Genomic DNA, 22,374 nt, shown 5'->3' on the forward strand with positions numbered 1-22,374 from the left:
GAGCAGTGAGTTCAATTCTAAGCAACATATTTTTGGAACAATATTGATAGAAGATTATCCAGTGCAGAGCAACTAGGATGGTTGAAAGGCCTCAAAATCAGACCCAACAAAGAGTAGTTGAAGGAACTGGGGATACTGAGCCCAGAAAATAAAAAAGAGTCTTCTCCAAATATTTAAAGAATTGCCATAAAGAAGGATTAGACCACAGAAGGAACTTAATAAAAGCTTATTGACTGGCTTATTGTTACACATTAGATTTGTTATGCATATGCACAACTAAAGATCTAAGAACAGTGGATGGAAGTTACAAAGAGGCAGCTTTAAGTCTCATTTAATTAAAAAAAAAACTTCTTAATAATTAGACCTATCCAAAAGTAGAATGGGCTGTCTCAAAACATAACAGAATGCTCTTCACTGGAGACCTTCAAGCAAAGCCTGGATAACCATTTGGTAAGGTGGTACAGTGGATATAGTTCTGAACTCAGAGTCCTGAGTTCAAGTCCTGCTTCTGACACTATAAGTGTGACCCCACTTAGACTCTGTTTCCTCACCTATAAAATTAGGATAATAATAGCACCTCCCTCCCAGAGTTGTAATGAGATAGCATATGTAAAGAACTTTGTAAATCTTAGAATAGCATGTAAATGCTACTATTATTATGTTCTATAGCTACTGGTTGGATTAGATAGCCTCTGAGTTCCCTTCAAAGTCTAAGATTCATTGAGTTGGGAATGAAAAGGAAGAGATAACTGAATTCACCCAATTCTTTTGGAGTTGTTGGTAAGTCAAGAAAAATCCTAATATTTAATATCAGCTTTAAAAAAATGTTTCAATTATTTGGTACAATTAAGAACAAGCATTTCTAAAATAACTGGAATATTTTACAGGAGTTCCACCTAAGTTTTTTGGTTTTGATTTTAAGGATTCTATTCCAAATCACTAATATCAAGAGAAATGAAAACCAAAACAACTCAGGCATGTCATTTCATATCCCCAAAATAAGCAAAAATGGAACAGTCAATGTTGGAGGGGTTGTAGAAGGATAGACACACTAATACATTGTTGGTGGAGCTTTGGATGGGACAACCATTTTGAAAAGCAATTTGGAAATATGTTAACGTGACTGAAATGTCAATATCCTTTGAACCAAAGAGTCCTTATACCCCAAGGAAGCCATCCATAAGAAGAAAGTTCCCACATACTCCAAAATAATAGCAGCACTTTTTATAATAGCTAAGAATTGGAAACAAAGTAGATTCCCATTGACCAAGGAATGGCTAAACAAATTGTGGTACATGAATGTAATAGAATATTACTGTACTGTAAGAAATAATGTCTATGATGAATACAAAAAGCATGAAAAGATCTATGTGAACTAATACAGATTGAAGCAGAGCCAAGAAAACAATTTACACAGTAACTTAACAGTGTAAATGGAAAGAACAACTGCATACCAAAAAAATCAAAAATAAATGTAATACCATTATAAAAATTAAAGCAAGACCTCAATGAAAAGATGAAAAAATACTCCAACCTTCCCTTTCATGGAGACAGGAGGTCCTCGGGTGTTACACAATGCACATATTTAGGGACATTTTGAATGCAGTGACCATTTGTACTGATTTTTCTCTGTAAAAAATACTATTTGTGGGGGCAGCTAGGTGGTGCAGTGGATAAAGCACCAGCCCTGGATTCAGGAGTACCTGAGTTCAAATCTGGCCTCAGACACTTGACACTTACTAGCTGTGTGACCCTGGGCAAGTCACTTAACCCCAACTGCCTCACTAAAATAAAAAAAAAATACTATTTGTCATATGGCATGGCTCTCTGGAAGAGGGGAGTAAAAGGATAAATATCAATAAAAACTTATTTTTAAAAATAAAGGGTTCTACTACTCCTAAAAGATTCAGAACCATGGTTTTAGACTAAAGGGGGACGGGGCGGGGGTGGGGGGGAATGTACATAAAATAAGTAAATGTCAATTTTGAGTGGCTGATAATGCCCACGATCAAAAGTTAATTTATATTAGCCATTTCTAACCTATTTACTCAAAAACATTTCCCCACAGGGAAAAAAAATCTACTATAAGTATAACATTATGCATAAAGCTACAGTAAGTTGAGATAAATGAGAATCTAAGATTCCTTTTTTCTCATTCTCATGCTCAAAGGAACCCATGATAAAATACACACACACACACACACACACACACACACACATATACATAAATGAACCAAGAATTGGGATACTTCATTTGAGAAAGGAAATGACATTAGGTTTATCAACCCAGCCCACAAAAGCTTTTTAGACTATAAAAAGTACACTGACCTATAGTACTATACAATGTAGACACAATTTATGACATGGTTTCTATGGGAAAAGCCTTCTATACAGTAACTAGGGACACTAGGGACAAAGAGCTCCTCTCTTAGCCATGTTAACTGCCAAGGTGATTTCTTTTGATACTCATGTCATCTCTAACCTTAAGTCAAGTGTCTGAAAGTCAAGGATTATCTTAATTAGTATTAATAAGTATTTCATATTATATACCAATTAGTATTAGGGATAATTGGTATTTAGTTAAATAAGAATTGTAATAGTATATAACTCACAGCTATGTTTTTTTTTTATCTCACCATAGAAACAGCCTCTGCAGCAGCTTTTTACAAATTCTGTTGCCATTACTTCTATTATCCACTATCATAGCAATAAAAACAAGGTTCCAAATGTAAATTTATCTGTTGGTAGAAATCAAAAAGAAACCAAAATGACAATAGTTAACATTAATTATTCAACCCATCAACAAGTAATTATTAAATGACAAGTAGGTGACAATTACTATGCTAAGCAGTGGAGACACAAGTACAAAGGATGAAACAATCCCTGCCTGCAGTAAGTTTACATTTTAATGGGGGAAGACAGAAACTACATATAAAAATACATAAAGATTATGAATAATCCTTACCTATATTTTGGAAGCATGATGAAGATTTTGAGGTCGATAAAGGAGTACAAAAACACTTTCTTTCTGTACCTTAAGTAATTCCATAAATTTTTCCTCCTAATAAATTATTGATAGTTTCATTTACTGAAAGTCATCAAAATGTTATCTTAATATTAAAACTGAAAAAAAGTAATGGGAAAAACTCTTGACTTCCTCATTTTTTTTAAACGATTTGAACCTAAATCCACTCCTACAGTCAAATTGGAAAGATAAGACCCTGGCTAAAATATGTAGTAATAGCCCCCTTTTCCTATACAATGTCTTTACATCCCAGAAATAATACTTACCAAAGAGAAGGACCAATGCTTCCTTTTCTTAAAATTAAGTCAATTCTGGCCATTCTGCAAAGAAAAATAAATATTTTTAAAGTTCATTGACAAATAAGATACGACGATAAGTGAACAGAAGTGTAATTACTGTATAATTTGCTAGGAATAAGTTTCAGATCTCAGTCACTGCCAGTTCTTTTTTCCTTCCCTCTACTGCCTACCTTTTTATTTGTTGCTGTTTTCATTAATTGGTTAGTTCAAATGCCTAGGACAGGGTTTCTATAATACAAAGAAAATTATTTCACCAGGATATGATAGCAAACCAATCTTTTCTCTAGTAAACACATCCCTGGTTTACCTGTTGAATCAGACTACTACAGGGATCTTTCCTCCCCGAATATCTTATGTCCTTTTCCTCTTTCTTTACCCAAAAATATATATGCCACTCCCTACCCTCCATATTATAGCTAAACTTCAAATTTTTGCATGGTATTAGATGATAACCAACTCAGTCCTACCTCTGGCATATACTCATAGTGTGACTCTCTACAAAGAAGTACATCTCTCAGTGTACTAAGCAACTCTCTTAAGACTGTAAGTTGCAGTGAAGGTACCAACCTACCGTGATTGAGGGAGTTTCATCATGGAGTTCCCTTTATGAATTAAATCGCATTTATTCTCTATCCTGAGAGGGGAGTCAGATCTCAGGTAGGAGTGAAGTTCTAAAGTTAGCACATAAAGTGAAAATAGCATAAAGTCAATAATCATTAACTTCACTGTCTTCTTATCAGAAAGAACTTTCTTCTGATGGGAGCTTACTTTTGGGGGGGTTCTGATGGGAGCTTACTTTTGGTAGAAAGTATAAGCAAGGAAAACAGGCCAACAGTTTTTTTTTTTTGAGGGGGGGGTAATGTGTTACATTCAGTAATTCATCTTATCCAACAATAAATTAATACCCTTTCAGTTATGACAAATGCCTTCAAAACTTTTAATGAGCTAGAAATGTCATGCTTTATTTGTTTCTTTTTTTGTTTGTTTGTTTTTTGTTTATGCAGGGCAATGAGGATTAAGTGACTTGCCCAGGGTCACACAGCTAGTTAAGTTTCAAGTGTCTGGGGCTGGATTTAAACTCAGGTCCTCCTGAATCCAAGGCCAGTGCTTTATCCACTACGCCACCTAGCTGTCCAAATGTCATACTTTATTAAAAGGGAATCTTAAAGGAGAAATTTTCCTCCATAATCCAACAGCCATGTTCAGGAGGATGAAGAGCTGAGCAAGGGGTTAACCTGCATGAAAGACTATCTTCCCAACTCTGCAAACAAATACACACACACACACACACACACACCCATCCCCTCGGTCCCTGAGGCAAGTAAGGAAGCAGCAAGTTGGCTCCCTCCCCATAGCAACCAGGTGTGTCACTTCCTTGTTCTAGTATGCCTGCTTTTTTCCCTATACACCCATCTATCACAAAGTCTACAGACTACAAAAATAAGAGAAATCCACAATGTCCTTGGAGTTATGCATAAGAAAGCTCCAAGAACTGTGTGCTCATTCTGCCAGGTTTGCCCAACAACTAGCAAGAAAAACAGAGCAGCCATTAAGTTGATAGGTTATTGTCCAAAGACAGTCATGCTCCAGGTGAGCAGGTTTAGCTGAGTTCAAATAAGCTAAATGATACCGCAATACTGTGACGTTTTGTCTCAATGAAATCTCCGCTCCTCTACCTCAATGGCCACCCCTCCTTGAAAAAACCTTATGATATTGAGATTGCAGGACATACATAAATGGATTGAGAGCTTGTCTCAATCAGGAAGACTTGGGTCCAAGTCCTACTTCTGAGATATATTGACTGGGTAAATCATTTAATTTTTTGTTGCCCTCGGCAACTCTCTAACACTCAAGTTAAACAAAGTATTAATCTACATTGATAGGACTTCCCCAGCAGGCACTCCCTTCACCAACGAATATCAGTATACACTTGCTTTTGTAAATTAAAATTAATTTGGTTTTGAACTATTTTTTAAAGAATCTGAAATAGAGATGGATCCCAAATTCCTCAAAACCAGGACTAATTTTTTTTAATTATGTTCCAAAAAGATGTTAAAATGTAATTACAAAATTACAAAATATAAATATTCTTAACTCTTAAGCATTTGCTGGATCATTTTTCTATAGAACCTATTTATATAATATAAAACACTCTTAACGGTTGACTTTTTCTTCAGTTATCAGGCCTTGGAATCACATTAAAAAAAAAATGGTCCCCCCCCACCATTCATAATTGTCAGAGATAATTTTTAACGTTAATATCTCTGCCAGTTTTCATACTGATTTTATCACTTTTTAAAAAAAAATTTTCAAAAAGTCTAATTGGATATGTATGTGGCCCTTGGATATGTGTATCTGTAGCATGATCCTAGACTCCATATGTTTAAATTAACTTTTTTAATCAAATTGACTGTACAGATGTCCATTTTTGACATTTTGTATGATCCTTTTAGATCACATGAAATTTCATTTGCAGACATTTCTATAAATTAATTTGTTTGGGTGGTTGTCTCCTTAATAAATAACCTGAACATAAAAAAATTAATTACAACAAAACCAAAGAAATTGTGTTTACTTAATTCAATAGAACCATTTCTAGCTTCCCAGACTATTTTGATTAAAGGTACCCTATGTATTTTTTACTGACTCCCCTGTCTCCTCAATCTCAAAAGAAAACTGAAGCATTAAAACCTCAAAAGAGACCAAAGAATTTCAAAAACCAAGACTGTTTCCAAAGTTACCAATGATCTTTTGATTGCCAAATCCAACAGCCTTTTCTCAGTGTTTATTCTCCTTGACCTTTTTGCAACATTTAACATTTTGATTATCCCTTCTTCCTAGAATAAGAAGTTTCCTAACCTGGAATCTATAAAGTTTGTGTTTTTATAAATTTTATATCTGTATTTCAATATAATTATAATCCTATTTATTTTATGCTTTTAAAAAACATTATTCTGGGGCAGCTAGGTGGAGCAGAGGAAAAAGCACCAGCCCTGCATTCAGGAGGACCTGAGTTCAAATCCAGCCTCAGATACTTGACACTTACTATCTGTGTGACCCTGGGCAAGTCACTTAACCCTCATTGCCCCGCCCCCCCAAAAAAAATCTATCTCTTCTCCCTAGGTTATTATGACATACCTCTTTCCAGATCCTACTACTACTGCTGTCTGATTACTCCTTGCTTTCATAACTGGATCATCATCCTTTGCTCATTCTTTATGTTTGGGGTGTACTTCCAGGGGTCTGTCCATGACCTTTTTCTTTTCCCTCTCTATACTTTTCTTTCCATAAATTTATCAGATCCCACACACATATGCACAAAGGCCATCTTTCTTCTGAATTCCCCTCCACATCACCAACTTTTAACTGGCCATTTCCAACTATCTCCATTAACAAGCTTTTTTTTTTTTTACTCGTTACTTTTCTGCCAAAAGCCTCCCCTCTTCTTAACTGCCCTACCTCTTTTGATTCACCACCTTATTTCAGTAATCTAAGCTCAAAACCTCAACTTTTGTCTCTCCATCAAACTTCACATCCAATCAGTTGTCAGTTGATTCTTTCTCCACAAAACATTTCACATTGGTTCCTCTTGTCTATAGTCACATAGCTACCACTGTAGTTCAGGCCCTCACCATTTAAAGGCACTAGGTAAGCCATATCTTTGCTATTGTTTTCTGCCCCCATTTATATGATTGGTAAGTAGAGTCTAACAAGTCTGTCATTGAAATATGTTTGAGGTATGCTTGTCCCCAGGCCATTATCCTAAAGGCCTGTTATAGCTCCTCCACCTCATATTGGTTTTCTAAGTTTTTATTACTTCCCTAAAAGTTCCACCAAATCTTCTAAGTTTTCTCATTCCACAAACCATGAACCACACAGGAATTTCTTCTTTTCTGACACCCCAAGATATCTTAAATTACCTCAAGAGGCAATGTGAAAAATTTCCCCAAATCCCAATTTAATTAATTTTAATTTGGAAACAAACAGATGCAATAGATGGCTTTTTAGGGAGTGAAGAAACAAAATCAAAGGAAAAATTGTTCAGAATCATCGGTCTATACATAAGAAAGGGAGGCACCATTGTGAGAACTGGTTCTCAAAACAAAGGAGTGATGGCTTTGCCTAAATTATCAGCTTAATTCAAACTAAAAAAAGTCATTAGGCTAACAGCATTATCCAAATCTAACAAGGAAAAACTATCACCAGTTTGATGCCTCAGTGCCAATAAACCAAATTTATTACATAAATATATAGGATTAGTTGGCTACCATTATTGCCTTTAAAGAATGCTTTTGTAACAGAATAGGCATGGGTGGACTGTCTATACAACGGCATGGAAATGGGAATTGTCATGTCATGTACGGGCAACAACAACAAACTTTTGGTTACAATAGAGAGTGAATAAAGGTGAGCAAGGTGAAGTACACCTGGATAGTTGGAGTGAGACAATGGAGGACTTTAAAAGCCTAACAAAGAAATTTATATTTTATCCTAGAGGTAATAAAGAGTCACTAAAGCTTCTTGAGGAATGAACTGATATGGTTAGACCTGAGCTACCTGAGGGATGTTAATTTGGCAGCTGTGTAGAAGATGAATTGGAGAAAAAAGAGACCAATTAGCTAACTACTTCAATAGTGCAGGAGAGAAGTAATGATGGGCCTTAACAAGGGCCTTGGCACATGAATGGAGAAAAGAGGGCAAATGTTAAGTAGGTGTAGAATCAATAAGACTTCAGTTTACTTCTGCTGACTCAAGGGTTCACAAATGAAACTGCCAGAAAAATCAAGAAAGCATTATTAAGTATAAAAGCCATGGGGCAGCTAGGTGGTGCAGTGGATACAGCCCTGGAGTCAGGAGTACCTGAGTTCAAATCTGGCCTCAGACACTTAACACTTACTAGCTGTGTGACCCTGGGCAAGTCACTTAACCCCAATTGCCTCACTAAAAAAAAAAAAAAAAAAGCCATGAACTGAAAAGCAAGGACTTCAAAAAGGCAAAGTCTATTTAGCTGATTAAAAAGAGGTATCTGAGAATGAGATTTGGATTTCTGGACCACCCCATGTTGAGTTCTTGGTCAGGAATGGAATGCACCTAACCAGATCTAATAAAACTAGATCTACCTAAGAGTCTTGAAAATTTAATCAATAAGACTTTAAATTTAGAGGAAGGGAGAGTGAGCAAACTGCCAAAGTGTGTCCACCAAATGAAATAACAAAGCATGTGCCTACAATGTAGAAAGAAAAAAAGAGTAATAGACTCCTGAAAATACCCAGAAGACACGAGAAGGAAGCAGCAATAAAACCATTGACTTCAAATGTCCATATGCAAATGTATATGGCAATAAAGATAGTTATATGTATCTATACAAATAATAAGGTGAAGTACAGACCCTAATGCAATGAAGCGCATTTGACTGAATAAGGACCACTGATAATGTGGGATGGGAGCTACAAATGGAATATAGTTATGGAAGGGAATATCTTATTCAAACAGAAAGCAGTAAGTGAAAGGAGGCAGGAAGAAGGAGTGACATTTTATGGACACATACTCAAGCGATGAAATCTGGGAAGCAGGTGTAACTAGGCTTTGGTGCATGGCCAACTCACCACATGGAAGCAACCATGTGAGAAACATCAAACACCTGTTTCTAGGAGAAAACATTTTATTCCCCTACCACGTGAGTGGGAGAAGCTTCTCACCATTGACTGTATAGCCAGCCCTGGATGCATCTTTAAATCTAGCTGATGGAAGTTCATTTATTCTCTTTTGTATTGATAGCATCCAGGAATGCTGGTCTTCTTTACCCACATCATAGGCACTGGGCACTAAGCTGGGTGAAGGGAAATGCATCATTCCCTTTTCCCTCCTTTTAAGCCTATGGCACTGAGAAACAGGACTGGGGATTTGGTTTTGCTTCCTTTGTCCTTTTCAGTTCTAGGTGTAGGGATTGGAAAACTAGACCTTGGAGTCAAGATTCCAGGCCAGATGCTGCAACTAGCCCAGCAGGGGAATTTGAGGGGACTGTGGACTTAGTGGGATGAATGCCATATAAGAACTGAGCTAAACTGTGAACCTAATGCCCCTCCCCAGATACCAAGGCTGTAGAAGGGGAATTATGCCCCAGATGTTAAAGGGAATATTTGTATTGTGTTGTTACTTTTCAAGTAAATATTCTTTTGTATAAGTTTATCTAACTGTTAAGTAAATAAATAGAACTAGGGTGCTTAGACCCCCAAAACTGAAGGAATATAATTGATAGTTTTAAGCCAATGGCAGAGACTACATACCCCCAAATCCATAAGGGTACCACAAAATCCTAAGGGAGGGGATAAATGTAACACACCTGGACTTCTGGCAATAGGGGTCAGCATCACTGTTATATATGATATAGCAGGGATGCCACAGTGGTGTCAAACTCAGATGGAAATGGGGCCACTAAATCCTATATAAGGATCCCTGCAAGTTATATAAACTTAGAAAATCATATTAATAGTTTCTATATCCTATTGTATTTTTGTTTAAAATTTCCCAATTATATTTTACTCTGACTCCACAGAGGTTTTGCATTTGACACCTCTGGTATAGAACACTGGGGTAAAGATGAATGGGGTAGAAACAAAAACAATCTTGTATTTGGACAGTACTACAGACTACCCGGACAGAAAGAGGAAAAAGATAAAGAGTTTGAGAAACAGATCACAAATGTGGCACACAGAAATTACCTAGCAATTGAGGGGTTTGGTTACCCTGCAAATCTGCTGACATTCTCTTTCTTCTAAAAGTATGTTGTTTTTCAGTCATGTCCAACTCTTTGTGACCCATTTTGGGGGTTTTCTTGGCAAAGATACTGAAATGACTTGCCATTTCCTTCTCCAGCTCATTTTACAGATGAGGAAACTGAGGCATACAGAATTAAGTGACTTGCCCAGGGTCACACAGCTATTAAGTGTCTGAAGCCAGATTTAAACCCAGGTAGATGAATTGTCCTGACTTCATGCTAAGTGCTCCATTCCCTTCACAAACTAGCTTCCTCTTTTATCCTTGTATTTTTACTTTTTCCTGAGCCATTCAACTTGGAAATTCTGATACCTTATTAAAGTTTTACAGTCTTTTCTGAGCTGTTGATTTTCATAATCTTGCATTCTCCTAATTCCAATCATCCAAAAATGGAAGGGACTACATTGGAAAGTACAAAATTCACTGTCACTGGAGGGTCTTAAAGCAAAGACTGGGTTAGAGATACAGTAAAGAATGCTTCAAATTGAAGTAAATGGCTTGAGTCCCCACCCCTGCCAACCCCCCCCATCCCCCCTTTCAGATTCCCTATTTTTGCAAGGGGCAGGGACCTGTCATTTCATTAGTGTATAGAATCTGAGGTGCAATTTGACAGTTTTTCTCCTCTGTTTTCACCATTTTATGCTTAATTGGCTGAGAGGGATACATGATACAGTTAATGTGTGACACAGGCAGCACTTGAATCTAGTTCACCCTGACTAGGGACCTCTCTATGTACTTAAACCAGGCACTCTCATGACTCCTCTAATGCATGCATATATATATATACACATATATATATATATATATGCTTACTTATGCTACATTTTTCTATGTTCTTATTACTCCTAAAATACCCCACTATCTTGCAGTCTTGCTATAAGCATGGATAGGAAGTACTTTAGAGATGAGGCAGGGAGATAGTTTAAGTAGTGAATGCTACATTTTGTACCAAAGCCATCTCCAAACTTTGGACTGTAGAAAGAGTATGATTTTCTATATATTCCAAAATGAATGAGCTCTTTATAATATCTCTTACTTAACATTAACAGATTTTCTTATAAAGCAATACATATAAAAGGAAAAATAACTAAAGAAAAAAATTCTTCAGTGCTAAATAGCGCTTGATTTTCTAGCTTGTTACTAATCTCTCGCTATTCCAGATGAAACTTGAAAAACACCTGACTTTATACTGGAAATTTTTCCAAATAATGAAAATAACTTATCCATCCACAAAAAAGAAACACACATAAGGAAAATATCTTATCTGGGAGGTGATCCATACCCATGATCTACCTGGGAATTTGTCCATAATTACTTATGTTGCACATGTTACCTAATATTTCAGAGCACATCAATTTCTGTCTTCAAGGCATCTGCCTAGAATCAAGGATGGAAAATTTAGTCGATGTTTATAGATCAAGAATTCTGTACATAATACTTCTTTAATAAATGGTTTTTGAAGATGAAGTTTGTTAAAGTGACATACTGCCCAAAGAATAGTGTTTTCCCTCTAATCAAGAGTATTAGATATTCCCTTTCTCAAAATTTCATATATGGGAGATGGGAAAGTTTGAAAGGCTTTTCAGATTATAGAGATCTATGGGAGAAAGCTTGGCTGGCTCAGTTTAACCAGGTAATGACAAATCCTAAGTTTTTAAACAAATTAAGAACACACCATGTAGAGTTTTTCTCCTTTCATGTCACTCAAAAAACATTTATTAAATCCTTACCACATGTCCACCACTGTACTAAATACAGATCGAATGATATTTGCAAAACACTTAGCATAATACCTGGCATGTAGTAGATGCTATATAAATGCTTCTTTCCTTCCTACTCCTCTTCCTCTCCCCTTTCCCCCTAAGTATTGGGGAGAAAAAGAAAAGCAGAAATAGGCTCTATGATGATACAACATACATTATGATGGAGAAAGTAATAGGTAAATCACTAGGTACATACAAGTTACATAAGGAGTAGATGGAAGGCATACTGAGAGGGGAATGCATTAGCATCAGTAGAGACCAGGAAAGTCTTCTTGAAGGTGGGACCTGAACTGAATCTTAAAGAAAGTAAGTGAAACTAAGAAGTGGAGGTGAGAGGGCAGCTAGGTGGCACAGTGGATAAAGCACCAGTCCTGGATTCAGGAGGACCTGGGTTCAAATCCAGCCTCAGACACTTGACACTTATTGGCTGTGTAACTCTGGGCAAGTCACTTAACCCTCATTGCCCCGAAGAAGAAGAAGAAGAAGAAGAAGAAGAGGAAGAGGTGAGGGGGCACAACATGCTCAGCATAGGGGAATAGCAATCACAAAGGCTCAGATGGAAAGTGACATGATATGCTGAAAAAATTCCCAATGGGCCAGTGTTGCCGGATCACAGAATGTGTAACGGCAAACAAAGTATAAAACTGGAAAGGCAGAAATGGAGCACGTTATAAAGAGTTTTAAACACCAAACAGAAGAGTTAATTTTGACTGGAGATCAAGCAAGGAGATAACACAGTCAGAACTGTACATTAAGAAAAATCAGTTTGGTGGACAACAAATTAGAGTGGGGAGAAACTTGAAGCAAAGAGGCCGATTAGAAGGTTAGGGTTAGGGTTAGGTTCAATAATCAAAATGAAAGATAACGAGGGTTTGAGAAAAAGGGACATACTTCAGAGATATTATGAAGGTAGAAATAAAAAGGCTTGAAAACAGATTAGAGATCTATGGTGAATTATGGCAAATTGGCTCTCACCTGGAGGTCCTCTACCCACCTTTCCTTTCTCCCTCCCTAAGCCTGGGCTGGTTCCTGAATCCAGTCAGTATGGCCAGCCAGAAAGAATGCCACCAGTAGAGGTGCTCTAATTCCTTGTTTTCTCTCTTGCCTGGACTGTTTGCCTGCTCACAAGGTTTAAAGGTGTCACGATTATTTCTTCTGATGAGATGGGAGATGACCACACCTTACCATCTTCCCTGCCATTATATCCTATAATCTACCTGGCTTTCCTATTACCCTACCTCCATGTCCTGCAGACCCTTGGCACTGCCAAGAATGTCTCGGTCTTGCCATCCACCTAGTAGGACTTCTGTGTCTTTCCATCTCCCCTATAGCTAAACTTTCTTTTATGTGTGGTCTCCCCCAATTAAGAGTGTGAGTTCAGGGGCAGCTAGGTGGCGCAGTGGATACAGCACTGGCCCTGGAGTCAGGAGTACCTGAGTTCAAATCCAGCCCCAGACACTTAACACTTACTAGCTGTGGGACCCTGGGCAAGTCACTTAACCCCAATTGCCTCAAAAAAAAAAAGAGTGTGAGTTCATTTCCTACCTGGCCCCATACATAATTTTATGAACTTCAAAATCATGCCACTATTGATGTCTCATCCTGGGCCTCCCCTCAGTGCTTGGGATCCTCTTGCCCTGGGAACATCCTACTAACCTGCTGCTCTCTCAACCCAGAATATGGCTCCCAAAGTCCACTCCCACTCCTTTGCCCATTTTTTAGTTTCTCCTGGAGTCTCCATTTTGTGAAAGGGCTCTGCCTTTCATTTCCCTACCAGTGCTGTTCCTGACATAATCACCTCTATCCACATATCAAATTTTATAGAGATGTTCATGTTTTTTAAAAAATTTGTCCAATTTATCATAGACTGAGCAAGAAATCATACTCAAGGTGTCTTTTGCTACCATTTAATGATGGCAAATTTGGTAAAATTCAGTCAATACCTTCAATTTTTTTTTTTTTTTTTTTTTTTTTTTTTTTTTTTTTTTTTTTTTAGTGAGGCAATTGGGGTTAAGTGACTTGCCCAGGGTCACACAGCTAGTAAGTGTTAAGTGTCTGAGGCCGGATTTGAACTCAGGTACTCCTGAATCCAGGGCCGGTGCTCTATCCACTGCGCCATCTAGCTGCCCCTAATACCTTCAATTTTTACTGTGGAATAAACTGACAAATTCAAAATACTATTGTAAAATGCACAGTTCAAACAAATTTTATTTCTGAGTGCTGTTTACAAAAATTCTAATGAGATCCAAAGTTCTTTATTTTCAAATTTAGTTGCAGATTAAAAACAAAACACCATTTAATAATCACATATACACTTATATAGAAGCCACAGGTGTGAAGCTGTAGAAGCATGTAGTTCAGATACTGTAATAGGGTTTCCTCTTTTCAAAAGAACACAATGAAACACTGAGTGTCCAACTACAGAGTAAACTACAGAAGTCATTATCCAATACAATGGTTCCCATTGTTTTTTATTTCTGCAAACCCCTTTTCAACAGCAACAATAAAAATATGTTGTAAACCTGTAGAGTAATTTAATACACCACTCATAAAATTTTCTACAATTATTTACTGCTTAGGTATAATTAAAGAATGTTTAGCCCAATTCCCTAGGACCATCACTGAACCACTAAATGGAAACCACTCATCTAATGTAATACCCCCTGATTTCAAAGTTCAATTTAGTTTTGTTTCAAATATCTGAGCAGTCAGCGATGATAGATGATGTTTCTATTTTGGGATCATAGACTTTATATCTGAGAGGGGTAAAAACTGCCAATTCATGGAGATTAAGAATGGCTCGGAAGTAAATAGATTATGCTTTTATTAAGAGCTGAACAAAGTGAATACTTGCCAATTAGCATCATCAATTCAACAAGTATTCCATCAATTCTCCTTTCTTCAACTCATTCTATGTATCAGAAACACACATAATCAGCAGATCAACTTACACAAAATACATGGCCTAAATACCTCAAGTTATGTTTCATTGAAGAGTCATTTCTCTAACAAAATCAAGGTTCTCCCTCTCCTACAGGATGGTTTTGGACAAAAACTGACCTTGTGGGGGAGGCCAGAGAAGGAGAACAGAGCAAACAAGAAACAATGACAAATTTTCATTTTCTCCTTCACTTTATCTAGGTTACAACCTAAAACTGAAAGTTTAGTTTATGCAAAACAATGCCCTTATAACACTTTCAGCATTGCTACCACAATAATAGAAAAATCACATTCCAAATGTGTCCAAGAGCAGCACAATCTGAAGCATAACAATTTTCAAAATTGACAATTTTATTAAAACAATGCCATAAAATGGTAACCAATACAAGCCTTTGTATTTTTTTTTTTGAGCAATGAGTGTTACATGACTTTCCCAGGGTCACACAGCTAGTTAGTGTCAAGTGTCTGAAGCCTAATTTGAACTCAGGTCCTCCTGAATCCAGGGCTTGTGCTTTATCCACTGCACCACCTAGCTGCCTCCAAGCCTTTGTATTTTAGAAAGAACTCATTAATTTCACCTTCATATTAATGCCACTGCACAATATAGGAAATTCAAATAATTACATTATTTATTTCTGATACTGATATGAAATGCTGTCATTTTTCCCATATTCCTAAGCAAATACTATCTAATAAAATGATCTTATTCTGAAACTTAAAGCTAATGACTAATTTTCTGTAAGAATTTGAAATGAAACATAATTTTATACGATATCATTTTAAAGAATATTTTCTCTTGGGGCTTCTACAAATGACAGGGATTTCCTGACTTAGATATCTATTTCAAATATTTAGTGATTTAGTTGCTTTGACTGCAGTGATGCAAGTAATGTGATTCAGAAAACAAAACCCAAGACAACAATGCCCTAAGAAGGCTATTAAAATACAACACTTAATACACAAACTGTTTTAGAATTCTAAAGCTGTTTTGTTCTTACTACTAACATCTTGGTCTGTTTCCTTGTTGAAACCAAGATAAAAAAAGGTAAAGGATGAGAAAAATTTTAGTTTCTTCTTAAGTAAAGAGATTGGACTATATTATCTCTAATAGCTTGGAAAGTCCAATTCTTTTCATTCAAAGTACTTTGCCACTACTACTTCTGAGGTTCTTAAAACAACCTAGCAAAACGCCTGGCTAGTATCACTCTCTGCCTTGATGGAGAAAAAAATAACTAAATGCTTAAGCAATTTAAGCTTAAACAGCTTAAGCTTGAGGGAGTAAGTCAGTGATAGTCAAAAGTGCAAGCTAGATTTCCTGGTCTTTGTTCTAGAACACTACATAGAAGTGCATTATATATTCTACCCATTTCTTAAGAATCAAAATTAGTAAACTTATAAGGAAATTAGCAGCTTTTCCTCTTTTTAAAAAGTACCTCCAAATTACTGAAAAATGACAATTTGAGTTATGAGCAAGTTGTAATACATTATGAAAATAAATCCCTTTTATCCCCTTTGGAAAAGGCCAAAGGGGTGGGGGTTGAGGACTAATGATGAGGAGGTACACGACTTTTGAGGCTGCAGTCAGGTGAATACTGGAAATGGCACTGAATTCGATGTGAACTCTGCTCAGTAGCTAGCTCTGAGACCTTGGGAAAGTCCTCGTCCCCTCTCTTGGGCTTCACTTCTCTCATCTAGAGACTTAACCGAGTTCTGAAGTCTCTTTTAAATCTGGGTTCCTGGACTGTTGAAGGCATTGTGAATGCTGAAGAGGTTGTTGGCATAGAGCGGGTAATACGTCAACACTGCCAAAGAAGAAACATTGAGAAGCCGGGAACAGAGACAGCAGGAAACCAGGCTCTGGGTGTTAACACTCCTAGCTCCTTCTCTGTTCACCTCAGGACGCGTCATTCACCTCCTCCGGGACTAAGTGAAAGGTGATTACTAGCCTGGGGGCTAAGGTGAAGTAGACCTAAACACTCTGGATGTGGCGTCAGACATCCAGGATTCAAACCCTGCCTACGCTACTTAATGCCTATGCGGCTTTCGTCAAGTTCCTTCTTCCTCTCTGGTCCTCAGTTTCCTCCGTCGTAAGGGGATCTCGAAGGTCCCTTTCAGCGTTACATCTCCTGGCCAAAGGAAGCACGGCGGAAAATTCTTGGATTAACACCTAGGCTCCCAAGGATTGAAACTCCTCTGACAAAATCAGTTGAGTAAGCCTACCTGTCCAGGTGGCGAGGAGGGGCGGAGAAAGGACCACGAGTCCCGCCCAGCTGGGGCACGGAGGATGGGGGCTGAGGAGGAGAGAGAAAAGAGAGCCCAGGGATTTAGGCGCAATCGAAAAAACTTGTTTTGTTCCAGACCATAAGTTCCAGCCTGGGCTGCTCTCCTTTTTCTCATCCCCCCTCCAAGGAAAAGTGCACCTGAATAGCGGAGACACCCGGCCCGGGTCTAGACCTTCTTGGACTCAGTGTTCGCCGCTCCCAAAATGTCTTCTCCCCCCTACCTCACCTGCGCCAGTCCTCACACCTGGGCTGGCGCGCGTCCCAGCGGACCTCGGTTAGTTACCTGCTTTGCTCACTGTATCCAAAAGGATGATGCTTCCACCGCCGCAGCCTGGAGGATCTAGTTCCCCACACCTACTTGCGCCAGGAGCCGAAAGCTCCGCGAACCCCGCCCCTAGAGCTCCTCCCCGCCCCACCCCATGGGAGGTGTGGCCAGAAGTGAGTGCGGAACCGCTCAATAACCTACCTGAAGTTGCGCCTGCGCCCTTTGTGCCCCTAACACCCCCTCACCCCGACCCTGCCCCCCCCCGGGGGGGGGGGAGTCGGAGGCTGCAGCGAGCTCAAGGCTTTTATTGTGCTCCAGTAGACAGCAAGCTAAAAGAAGGTAAAGGTCACAGAAGCAGGGAGCGGTGGCCACTCTGAATAGGAGTAAGGGTCTTTCCAGCTGGAGACCTTTTCTATCAAACGTATTATACAGAGAGGTCTTGATCGCTGTGTTCCAACCTAGTAGAGGTCCAGAGAGGATCTACTAGGTCTTTATAATTTAGAACAGAATGCCCTCACTTCTCAACCCCCACTCCCAAATCCATCCACAACACACAGCTCTAAGCATAAAATTTGAAACTGGATGGAACTTTACAAATCATCAGGCCCAACTCCATCATATAAAGATGTACATAGTGAGGTTAAGAAAAGAGGTGTAGTTTGCACAAGATCATAGAGGTAGCAGAACAGCAATCTGAACCATGATGTTAAGGTTCCAAATTCAAGGTTTTCTCCATTATGCCATAATTGCCACTCTATCACTTCAGTCTAAATTGGCAGGAACTAATGGAAAAAGTGGGTCTTTTTTATTTCAAATCTAAAAAGAGCAAACTGGTATGTTCAAAGTGAAATATGATTAGGAGCTTCACCTTCTACTTGTCTCATATTCTCTCCCCTGATCCAAATTCTACCCAATTTCTAAGCCCTTTCTAACCCTTAATTCTAACTCTTTATCAAATCCTTAACTACCCCAGGTAAACAATCTCTGTCCAGCAAACTTCTAAAGCCCTTTGGAATCAGTCCCTCGACATTTAGCATATGTTACCTCTTTAAAGTCTTTGGATCATTGTTTTACACTTTTTAACTTTTTACAACTTTCTATCTACATTGTAAACATCTGGAAAGCAAAGAATGAATATTATACTTCTTTGTATCTCACCTAACCCCACCAAGGGCATAAGGTTTCACACACATTGTGTTAAGTAAATATTTGATGAATTAATTTCCAGAACTATTTCATCACCATCTGGCAAATCCTAACTTCTGAGGTGCTAATCTTTTGACTGAAATGATTAACTTATGGTCTGGAACAAAACAATTTTATTAGCCACTCCCGTGCCCACATTCTCTACTCCATTCTTTCTCTAGCCACAATGGCCTCTTCCTCTCATTCCTAAATGTATTTCCCCTTTACACCTTCCCTGCTTGTCTGCCCCTCCTGTTTGTACCCTTACTGTCTAGAGAGAAACAAATAAAATGTCACTAGGGCTAGCAAATGTGTTATACTTCTTTTTTATGTAGTCTAGGTGGGAGATGGCATGGTAAGGAGGCAGAAGGTATGGATAAAACTGGAGATGTGAAGCCTAACAATCTTCAGGGAAAGTCTGGATGACGTTTATTGCAGAGGGATTCTTGGTCTATAGAATCTATAATTCTATTACCTTTTGTTTTCACAACATCTTGATTTTCTATATTTCTTCTTCTCCCCCCCTCCAGAAAACTATCCTTTATAACAGACAGTTTTAAGAAAAGAAAAGGGGCAGCTAGATGGCGCAGTGGATAGAGCACCGGCCCTGGAGTCAGGAGTACCTGAGTTCAAATTCGGCCTCAGACACTTAACACTCACTAGCTGTGTGACCCTGGGCAAGTCACTTAACCCCAATTGCCTCACTTAAAAAAAAAAAAAACAAGCCAAGAAAAGAAAAGTAGAAAAATTCAGCAAAACCAACCAACCCATCAAAAAATAATTTAACATTATATGAAATGTTCCACAATTATAATTGGTCTTCTGGAATATCTCTCCTTTGAGTTTTACATTATCATCCTTTCCTTTTACACCCGTCGTCATTGTGGATATTGTTTTCCTGGCTCTGTTTGCTTTACTTTGAATTAGTTCCACATTTTTAGAAGGTTCTCAGTATTCTTCATGCTACTTGTTCCTACAGCACAATAATAGTCCATTATATTCAGGTGCCACAACTTGTTTAGCCACTCCCCAAACAATATGCATCTAATTTGTTTTTAGTTCTTTGGTACCACAAAAAAAAGGCTCTTAAATATTTTGTTCTTTAGAGAGCTCTAAATGCACTTGTTAATATATATTCTAAGTATTACTTTAAAAGACAATTTCTTTCATTTACTGAGAGAATTTTGAGGAAACCTTGCAGCATGGTATAATGTAAAAAAAAACTGGATTTGGATTGAATCCCGGCTCTGCCAGATGCTGGTGGTATGACTCTAGTCGAGTCATTTGATCTCAGTGGGCCTTAGTTTTCTTGTCTGTAAAATAAGGAGCTTGAACTAGATCAGGGGTTCCAAATTTTTTTTGCCATTGTACCCCTTTGGCAGTCTGGTAGCCTATGTAGCAATTCAGAGGGAAAAAAATGTCCTCAAATGCATAAAATAAAGTACATAGGATTACAAAGCAAACCAACTAAATTGAAATGCATTTATCTAAATATTTTTAAAGCAAGTTCTGAGACCATAGATAAAGAACCCTTGGACTAGATGATTTCTGAGCTCCTTTCCTGCTTTATGTGTCTATAACTTTATAACATAAAAGAATTAGAATTAGGATAAGGCCTGACATGAAGCTTGGGATAAATCAGAAGTTTCTCCTGTTAAAAGCAAAACCCACGATGACCAGATACCAGGAGGAAAGCATAAACATTGAGGAGGACCACCATTTTAAAAAAATCTCCCTCGGCTCTCAGGAATATGACAAGTGACCAAGCTTTCCCTACTCCACCCCAAAAGGGAACCTTCCAGTTTTCAAGTGGACACCCCATCTATCCTCTATAAAAGCTTCTGTCTTCCCTCTGTTCTAGAAGGAGAATGTTTCTAAACCCAGTGATAATGTAATTCTTTATTGAGGAATACCTAAGGACCAGCACAAATCCCCAGTGACAAGGCCCAAGGTACTTACGGCCTCCTTTTGTTCAAGTAAAGTGTTCCCTCCCCTCCTCTCTTTCCTCCTATTACCTCCAGCTAGTATTAGTCTGTCATTGTGTTCCATGCGGCCAAAGGTGGCTTTGAGTGCCATTTCTTAAGTATCCCTCCTCTCCTCCTCCATTCATTTCAAAAGCAGAAGGACTGATTCAAATTTCTAATTCAGAAAAGCTAAGTCTCTGATATCTATTAGAATTGTAAAAATGTCAGCAAATCAAGATAGAGTTCTTATCTGTCCTGAAGAAATTTTACCCCTTGTTTTTATGCTTTGGTTAGAATGTAAAGGCCTGGATTATTTCATTCATTGTATTTGTATTCCAGCCCCTAGCCAAGTGCCTGACACATACTAGATACTTAATAGATAGTTGTTGATTGATTGATAGTATTAAATATTAAAATATACAGTTTATTTTTGCCTGTCTCCTACAAACAGATCAGAGAAATTAATCTTTAATCTCTCCTACAAAATTAATAAACAGATCAGAGAAATTATAATATCTCCTACAAAACAGGTCAGAGAATTAATCTCCTACTAACCAGATCAAAGAACATGATATCTCCTACAAGATAAACCAGATCAGAGATAGACAAAAAAAACATAACACCAGTTTAATTTTGTCTGTGAGGGCCAAAATTTTATATACAGAGCATTATTTGGGTGACTTGCCTTAATATTGGGGTCCCAGAAATACGAAGAACCTTTTAGGTTCTCCCTCTGCTCTGAACTGCCCTTTTAGATATTTCTCCCAGGCCAATAAGAAAGGAGCCTCTAAGCTTTAGTTCATAAAAGGATCAGATTTTATTATTTGGGAATTAATTAAACAACAAAGGTGAAAGTAATAAAAAATTAAAGATAAGGAAATAGGAAAATAGAAATACAGAGAAATGCTCTTAACTCTAAACTTAGCCTATTAGGGTTTTCCATAATTAACTCACCAACCACCTGAACAGCTCACCAATCTAAGGTTGTTTGTGTGCCACCAGGACAGCAGTCCTCAGACAGAGAAAGACTAGCGTTCTGGAAGTGCCCTCTAACCTCCCTTCAGGGAGCGTTCAATCTTTTCTCCCCCAAAAGGGGAAGTCCTTCAAAAGCTGCCTATACCACAAATAATTTTTACCATATGTACCAAGAAGAAATATAACATGATCATGTTGGAGACCCCTTCCCCTCCTCAGAAGTGAGCTCAGAGACCCTCCCCTTCTAAGGGCTTTTAAGGTTTCTTTGCCCATGGGTTACAGGGCATTGTCAGTTTCACTAGTATGATACAGAAGCAAAGGCAGTTTAACAATTTCAGTTATAACAAGTATGGAGGAAATACCAAAGCATCATGATAAGATTACAGAATTGCAAAAAACAGTTTAGCAAGGATGAGGATGTCAGGATGTCACCATAAGATAGGGACTTACTATCCTGAGGGAAAAGAAGTCACTAGGTAGGGTCTTTTATCTGCTACCTATCTGGGTTCAGTTTGGAGTCCAGGGTTTCATAAAAACTACTTTTGGATAAGAAGGCACCTCCATCAAATCCAGGTGATCCATATATTCATATAAACAATAGTTTGATAAATTATTAGATTAGTAGATCTCTGATTTCATTAATTTGTTTACTCTTTCCACCAGTATAGAAAAAGAACAAAAACCCATTCATGCTTTTTAGTCCTGAACAATATATAAACCCTCCATAGAGAATTATTATTATTATTATTATTGAATAAAATAATATTTGAGGAAATTTTTTATTTGTAAAAAAAAAAACCTCATCATGCCCCCCTTTCCCTTCTCCTGCAAGGTATAACCACACATAATTTGTGGATGTTGAAGTTTTAGGCACTGCCTTTTAGTATCAACACCTTGGC

At 37.9% G+C, this 22,374-nt stretch overlaps 1 protein-coding gene across 1 annotated transcript in view; it reads right to left on the reverse strand.

Annotated features, from left to right (window-relative positions):
- TC2N (tandem C2 domains, nuclear) overlaps window positions 1–17,428 on the reverse strand; it is a 57,004-nt gene extending 39,576 nt beyond the window's left edge. Inside the window, exons 1-4 of the mRNA XM_043986689.1 lie at window positions 17,370–17,428; window positions 17,025–17,095; window positions 3,292–3,345; window positions 2,637–2,738 (exon numbers count right to left, since the gene is read on the reverse strand). Of these exons, the coding sequence (XP_043842624.1) occupies window positions 2,637–2,682 (46 nt within the window). The 5' untranslated portion in view covers window positions 2,683–2,738; window positions 3,292–3,345; window positions 17,025–17,095; window positions 17,370–17,428. The remainder of the gene's footprint in view (window positions 1–2,636; window positions 2,739–3,291; window positions 3,346–17,024; window positions 17,096–17,369) is intronic.
- Between the last annotated feature and the right edge of the window lie 4,946 nt (window positions 17,429–22,374).

Source organism: Dromiciops gliroides, chromosome 2 (genome assembly GCF_019393635.1).
Source record: "Dromiciops gliroides isolate mDroGli1 chromosome 2, mDroGli1.pri, whole genome shotgun sequence".
Taxonomy (NCBI): Eukaryota; Metazoa; Chordata; class Mammalia; order Microbiotheria; family Microbiotheriidae; genus Dromiciops; species Dromiciops gliroides.